The 7,469-nt window shown below is 57.1% G+C and overlaps 1 protein-coding gene across 2 annotated transcripts; it reads right to left on the reverse strand.

Moving 5' to 3' along the window:
• Positions 1-530: 530 nt before the first annotated feature.
• FICD (FIC domain protein adenylyltransferase) lies at positions 531-5,368 on the reverse strand. 2 transcript variants are annotated; one of them, XM_054173037.1, is made up of 3 exons: positions 5,327-5,368; positions 4,213-4,554; positions 531-1,629 (listed from the first exon to the last, which is right to left on the reverse strand). In XM_054173037.1, exons 2-3 carry the CDS (start codon positions 4,502-4,504, stop codon positions 554-556), a joined length of 1,368 nt encoding a protein of 455 aa, XP_054029012.1. In that variant the 5' UTR covers positions 4,505-4,554; positions 5,327-5,368; the 3' UTR covers positions 531-553. The 2 variants fall into 2 exon arrangements, with proteins under 2 accessions (XP_054029012.1, XP_054029011.1); XM_054173036.1 differs by lacking the exon at positions 5,327-5,368 and adding an exon at positions 4,670-4,842.
• Between the last annotated feature and the right edge of the window lie 2,101 nt (positions 5,369-7,469).

Below are 7,469 nucleotides of genomic sequence, written 5' to 3' on the forward strand. Positions count from 1 at the left end.
CGGCCTCGTCCTTGATCAATACTGTCACTCAAACTCACGTGACTGACAGGAAAGAGTCTGCTGACCACGGCTGGGAGTGCTGGTACCATGAGGGTTGTGTTATGGTGCTTCCTTGAACAACAGGGAAAAGAGGTAACACAAAGGCAACAACTTGGTTAGAGCTTTGTCTTGCCTAGTAGCTCCTTGACAAGGTCAGACAAGGTGCTTGACCAGCCAGGTGAAGGCTTGTGATTGAAGCAGCCTCTCCAAGCTGAATTTTAAGGAGAAATGAAGCTCCGCTGCCAGTTGCTGAGCCCCTCTGCCACTTCTCCCTGCCGCCTTCCAGGAGCAGAGGCAAAGTACAGCACACAGTCACCATCAACAGTTCACATTCCAGCTTGGCACAAGGTGTATAAATAAATTACATTAACTTAATGGAATGAAAAGGCTTTAAATAAATGAAATGCTACCCAGTGACACCTCCTGTCCAGCTCTTTCCCTGCAGGAATACTGAGCGGCTCGGCCTGGCCTCCTGCCCTGTGTTCCTCGGCTCCCGAACCTCCCCCAGCCGCCCTCAAGTCTTGACGGGGATGGTTTGCTTGCAGCCGGCGGCGCTGCCGTCCGCTTCGGGTAAGCCCACGGAGTACTCGGTGGTGGCGATGAGCAGCATGTCCAGGGTGGTCTCCGTGCACTTGGCGATGAAACGGATGAAAGGCCTCACGTCGCCCTCGTTGGCCACTTCCAGGACGTGGTAGTACTCGGCCCGCTGCTCCTTGCGGATGGTGATGGGCGGGTAGCCGGCCTGCATCAGGATGAGGTTCATCAGCAGGCGCGAGGTCCTCCCGTTGCCGTCCACGAAGGGGTGGATGTAAACCAGCTTGTAGTGGGCCAAGGCGGCGAACTCCACGGGGTGCAAGCCCATGGCGTCCTCCGAGTTCAGCCACTGCACGAACTCCTGCATCTGCTTCTCCACGTCCCGGGGGTGGGGCGGGATGTGGTGGCCTACGAACACCTGGGTGGCCCTGTACCTGCCCGCCTCCAGCGGGTCGGCGTAGCCCAGCACCCGGCGGTGGATCTCCAGGATGTCGGCGGCGGTGACGGAGCCGATGCGCGACACCAGCGTGGTGTTGACGTACTTGAGGGCCGCGTGCATGCCGATGACCTCGTTCTGCTCCACCAGGCTCTTCCCGGGCACGGCGTACCTGGTCTCGATGATGTGCCTGATCTCCGCCAGCGTCAGGGTGTTGCCTTCGATGGCCACCGTGTGGTAGATGTGGTGGTAGTAGGACTCCTCCATCACCCGGCGCAGGGCGGAGTTGCCTTTGGGGATGGCCATCACCTTCTTCATCTTGCCGTCGATGATGCTGAAGTACCTCTGGTCGATCTCCTCGACCAAGGGCAGCGTGCGGTCCCGGTTGATCAGGGCCTTCTCGTTGCAGGGCGAGAGGGTCAGCGCTTTGGAGTACAGGTAGTCAGCTTGCAGGATGTCTTTCTCCTCTTCGGAGAAGATCCCGAACTCGTTCAGGGCGTCCACGTAGTTGGGGTCCATTTTGAGGGCGTACACAAAGAGCTTGTGAGCCTTCTCCCGCTTCCCCTGCCGCTTCATCTCCAGGGCTTGGTTCAGAGCTGCTCTGGCTTCCAGCTTCACTTCTGAAATGCAGTGATGGAATGGGGCAGAATAAGAAGAATTAGGATAGAATAAGAATTAGAATTAACCAGGTTGGAAAAGACCTTTGAGATCATCCAGTCCAAGCTATCACCCAACACCATCTAATCAACTAAGCCATGGCACCAAGCACCCCATCAAGTCTCCTCTTAAACACCTCCAGGGATGGTGAATCCACCACCTCCCTGGGCAGCACATTCCAATGGTCAATCTCTCTTTCTGGGAAGAACTTCTTCCTAACATCCAGCCTAAACCTCCCCTGGCACAGCTTGAGACTGTGTCCTCTTGTTCTGGTGCTGGGTGCCTGGGAGAGGAGACCAACCCCCTCCTGGCTGCAACCTCCCTTCAGGTAGTTGTAGAGAGCAAGAAGGTCTCCCCTGAGCTTCCTCTTCTCCAGGCTAAGCAACCCCAGCTCCCTCAGCCTCTCCTCACAGGGCTGTGCTCCAAACCCCTCTCCAGCCTGGTTGCCCTTCTCTGGACAGTTAACCTCGGCACATTTCTGGATGACACCAAGCTCTGCGGCCTGCTGAACTGGAGGGAAGGGATGCCATCCAGTGGGACCAGGTCTGGGGTGCCCAAAACAAGGACATCAAACTGTTGAAGAGGGTCCAGAGGAGGCCACAAAGGTGGTGAGAGGGTGGAAGACCCCTTCCCTATGTGGACAGGTTGAGAGAGTTGGGGCTGTTCAGCTTGGAGAAGGCTCAGGGGGGAACCTTAGAGCAGCCTTCCAGTATCTGAAGAGGGCTGTGGGAGAGCTGGAGAGGGACTCTTTCAAGGGTGCAAGATGAGGGGTGATGGCTTTGAGCTGGAAGAAGGGAGATTTAGACTGGAAATTAGGAAGAAATTCTTTGCAGTGAGGGTGGTGAGACACTGGAACAGGCTGCCCAGGGAGGTTGTGGATAACCCCTCCCTGGAGGTGTTGAAGGTCAGGATGGATGGGGCCTTGAGCAACCTGGTTTAGTGGAAGGCGTCCCTGGCCATGGCAGGGGGGGTTGGAGCTCAGTGATCTTCCAACCCAACCCATTCTGTGGTTAGAGCAGTGAGGTTTACTGAAAGTCTCTACAGTTCACCCAATTCAAAAATGAAACAAATGCAGCCTGTGAGAGCTTCTGCTCCAGCCTCTGCTGAGCTCCAAGCACTGAGGGCTATGCCACGTTGCCAGGGACTGGAGCTGTTCCTGGCAGGAAGTGTGGTGAGGCAGGATCAGTGAGCAGCATGGCTCAAGTTGGCCGTGGGCATGCAGCCATCCCAGCCAAGGTCACTTTGGCCACCAGGCTGCTTTGTATGGGGGGTGGGGACTGAGGATTGGTCTGGCAGTAACTTGCTGTAGCACAGCCTGCAGCACTTCTGGTTCTTCACTGCATTATCAAGCATCTTCCCAGAAATGACAGCTGTAATCAAGCCAATAGGTTGGAATTCCACAGGGCTGGAATTGTCAGGACTCCTTGGAGTGTTTTCCAGATTAATGTCCTGGCTGATAGAGGCACAAACCACAGCTTGCTGGAAAGGCTGCTCTGTGACAGCCAGGATTTGGGGATTAATCACAGGATCACAGACTGGGTTGGGTGGGAAGGGATCTTTAAAGGTCACCTAGTCCAACCTCCCTGCAGTCAGCAGGGTCATCTGCATCTGGAACAGGTTGCTCAGAGCCCCAAACAACCTGACTCAGACTGGGTAGCTCCCACCTCTCTGGGCAACCTGGGTCTCACCACCCTCACTGTCAAACATTTCTTCCTTCTCTCCACTCTGCATCTCTCTCAGTTTCAGACTGTCACCCCTTGTCCTTGCACAATAGGTCCTGCTCAAGAGTCTGTCCCCTGTTTTCTGGCTGGCCCCTTTAAGCACTGAAAGGTCTCCCTGGAGCCTTCTCTTCTCCAAGTTAAACAACCCCAACTCTCTCAGCCTGGCCTCACAGCAGAGGGCTTCCAGCCCTGCCATCATTGCTGTGGTGTGCTCTGCCCCACTCCCAACAGGTTTCTGCTTCTGCTGTGCTAAGGACTCCAGAGCTGTCCCCAGCACTGCAGGTTGGGTCTCAACACAGCAGCCCAGAGGGGCAGAATCCCTTCCCTGTACCTGCTGCCCATACTGCTGGGGATCAGCCCAGGACAGGGCTGGCTCTGGGCTTGGGAGTGCATGGTGCTGGCTCATGTCCAGCTTTTCATCACCAAGTTGTGCTCCACAGGGCTGCTCTCCAGCCCTTCATCCCCAGTCTGGACTGATATCAGGGGCTGCCCTAATCTGGGTATAGATCCTTGTACTTGGCTATGTTGCTGCATACTAAAGCACCACTCCCTGTTCCCTCAACAGAGCATACTAGTACTAAAGCGTGAGGAAAACCTCTTGAGAGGCAAGGCAGCACTGAGAGAACAGCAGCACCTGGCCCTTCTGCAGCACAGGGCAAGGGAATGTGGTTGGGCTGCTGGCAATGACAGGTCTGACCCCTGGGTCACCTAAGTGGCAGTTGGGCAGCAAGAGTTTGTCACCATTACAGGGCAGAGATCTCCAGCTGCAGGTTGTTATTACACTGCAGCTCAGCTGTTTCCCTGCACCCACCCAGGGACACTCACCTGGGGTGGCTTTGCCTTTCAGCACCAGCAGCTCCAGCCCGTTGGAGGTGACGCTGAGCCCAGTCGTCTGTCCTGTGTATCTGGTGACACCCGAGGAGCCTGTACCCGGTTTACTCTTCAGGAAGGAGAGTCCTCTGAGCACTGTCTGGCACTGGTCTTCCACCACAGCCAGTGGGAGCAGCAGCATCACCACTGAGCTCAGGAGGAGCACCAGCAGGGCTGCCCATCTCACACGGACCCACAGGGTTATCCATTTCAACTCAGGATCTGTCGCCATGGACACCAGGTTCATCCTGCTTCCAGCACAGAGACCAGGAACATCTCCTTTCCTGCTGCTGCAACCTGGGAACAGAAAGGGCTTTAGCCAGAGCTCCCTGTCATGGGGCTGGGACATGGCACTGAGCGTGTGGGCTGTGGATTCCCATCAGAGCTATTCGGGGTCACCCCAAGCACCCACCTTTCCCTGCCACCTCGAAGCACATCAGGGCAGGGTGTGTGCAGTATTCAACATAACACAACTCCACATGGATCGGCTACACGTTAAAGTGACAGCAGCAGTGTGAGGAAACGTCGCTGCCACATGGGCACCAGACTGGAGGGATGAAGGAGTTCTGTCCCGCACAGGTATGTCGCAGCAACCTCCTCCTCTCTCCTCCAGCCCCCAGCCCTGCTGCTGGCCCGAAGTCAGAAGCCCTGAAACCCCTCCCCAGACTCCCATCTTCCCCCACGCTCCCGGTTCCCCTTCATCCACTGCTCCGCCGCCAGCACCGTTCCATTCCCAGATCTCCTTCCCCAGCCTGGCCCCCCTCACCCTCTGCTCCTTCCTGAGCGGGCTCCCCCGTCCTCCCCCACACCCCGGAGACCCTCTCTCTCTCCGGTTCCCCTCACGCCGGTCCCTTCCTGGGCCCGGGCCCAAACAGCCCTCGGTCCCCGCTTCGCTACCGGGCCCGCCTCGTTCCGCGCCCCCGCAGCCCCTGGCACCCTCCTCGTCACCGGACCGCCTCGGCCCTGGCTCCTACAGCCTCTGGCCCCTTCCTCGCCACCAGGCCCGCCTCGCCTCGGGCCCCCGCAGCCACCCCTCAGGTCCTTCCCCTGCCCAGGCTCCCCCCATCACCTTTGCCGCTTCCCTCCGCTACCGGCTGCCGGCTCCAGTGACCCCGCCCCGTAAATTCTCGCCCTCCGCACCCTGCCATTGGCTGAACCTTCCTCCCTTTCCTTTCCTATTGGCGCTCGCAGCGGATCCTTCTGCCCTATGTCCCGCCCCGCTCTTCCTGCCCTCGCCTTCCTGCGGCGTCTTCCGGGTAGTGCCACGCCCCCGGCGCGGGAGGGCTCGTGGAGGGTGACAACTAGTGAGCGCGCACGCCAATCATGGGAGCAGCAGCCAATGAGAAGGGAAGGCGGCGGAGGGGCGGGCATTCTTGCCAGCTGATGGGGAGGGCGAGGGCCGCCCCGGGTTGCTACGCGACGGCCGCGGCCGAGGCGAGGGCAGGGCTCGGAGCTCTCCTGAGTCCAGGATAGGACCCTGGGCGTCGGGGAGACCAAGGCCCACTGGGCAGCTTCAGGGGCGTGGGGCCAGGTGATGACAGCTGCCCAGCCAGTGTGGCCTCCTCTGGGGAGGGGCTGGGAGCTTCCACTAGCGCAGTGAAGGTGTACGGGCACCGCAGCAAACCACCCTCAGTGCTCACAGTTTTACTTACCTGGTAAAACAGCCTTTCCTATCTGATACAGGTGTTCTTGTTACCTACCCATGGCCCTTCTTGGGAAAGGAGTCTTTTTTGTTTAAGGGAGTTGAATATGTCAGTAATCCCCATGCCACAGAATCAGAACACATCAGGCTGCAAGGGATCCCCAAAGGTCATCTCCAGCCCCCCTGCTGTCAACAGGGCCACCCCCAACTAGATCAGGTTGATCAAGCTTGGTCTTGAATGTTTCCAGGTTGTTGGACCTGCACCACACCTCTGGGCAACCTGTTCCAGGGTTTCACTGCCCTCATTGTGAAGAACCTCCGCCCAATGTCCGCCCTGCATCTGCCCTGCTCCAGTTTCAAGCCATTGCCCCTCATCCGGTCACCACAGGCCCTTCTGAGCAGTCCCTCCCCAGCCTTCCTGTAGGTCCTGTTTATACATTGAAATGCAGCTCTAAGGTCTCCCTGGAGCCTTCTCTTCACCGGGCTGAACAACCCCAACTCTCTCTCCCAGCCTGTCCCCACTGAGGAGATGCTTCAGCCCTCTGATTGTGTTCACGGCTTCCTCTGGACCCACTCCAGCAGGTCCAGGTCCTTCTTGTGTTGGGGTGCTTTGCAGCAGTTCCATGCCTCTCTCTTCCTTTTGTTAAAGACCAGGAGTGGGGAGAAATACAGCAAAAGCTGAAGGAGAAGAGAGTATTTTAAGGAGCTGCAGGTAACTCCCTCAAGCTTCCAGAATCAAGCAAGATGATACAGTTTTCTAACAGATGCTTACACAGCAAATCATCCCTGGCAGGGAAAAATAACCTGCTTTGTCAGAAATAAATTGGGGCAATTTAGGCTATTTTTCTTCCTCGTAGCTGACAACAGTGGATAAAAAGCAGGCAGGGTAAATACAGCTCCCCTGTTGGGAACATTTGGAGCTCTCCTGCACAACGTGCCTGGAGGAGGAAAAGGAGCAAATGTTAACCATTTTTAGTAAAACTAACAATCTTTCTTAAACATGAAGCTCAAGAAAAGGCAGCTGGGAAGAGGAAATTTGGCTCAACGTGGCCTGCATCAGGAATAGTGTGGCCAGCAGGAGCAGGGAGGTCGTTGTGCCCCTGGACTCAGCACTGGTTAGGGCACACCTTGAGACCTGTGTCCAGTTCTGGGCTTCTCAACTTAAGGAGGACTTTGAGACACTTGAAGGTGTCCAGAGAAGGGCAATGAGGCTGGGGAGGGGTCTGGAGCACAGCCCTGTGAGGAGAGGCTGAGGGAGCTGGGGTTGCTTAGCCTGGACAAGAGGAGGCTCAGGGGAGACCTTGCTCCCTACAACTCCCTAAAGGGAGGTTGCAGCCAGGAGGGGGTTGGTCTCTTCTCCCAAGCAACCAGCACCAGAACAAGAGGGTGGTGAGACACTGGCACAGGTTGCCCAGGGAGGTGGTGGAAGCCTCATCCCTGGAGGTTTTTGCAGCCAGGCTGGAGGTGGCTCTGAGCAACCTGCTGTAGTGTGAGGTGTCCCTGCCCATGGCAGGGGGGGTTGGAACTGGCTGATCCTTGAGGTCCCTTCCAACCCTAACAATTCATCAGT

The sequence above is a fragment of the Dryobates pubescens genome, chromosome 25 (genome assembly GCF_014839835.1).
Source record: "Dryobates pubescens isolate bDryPub1 chromosome 25, bDryPub1.pri, whole genome shotgun sequence".
In the NCBI taxonomy this organism is placed as follows: Eukaryota; Metazoa; Chordata; class Aves; order Piciformes; family Picidae; genus Dryobates; species Dryobates pubescens.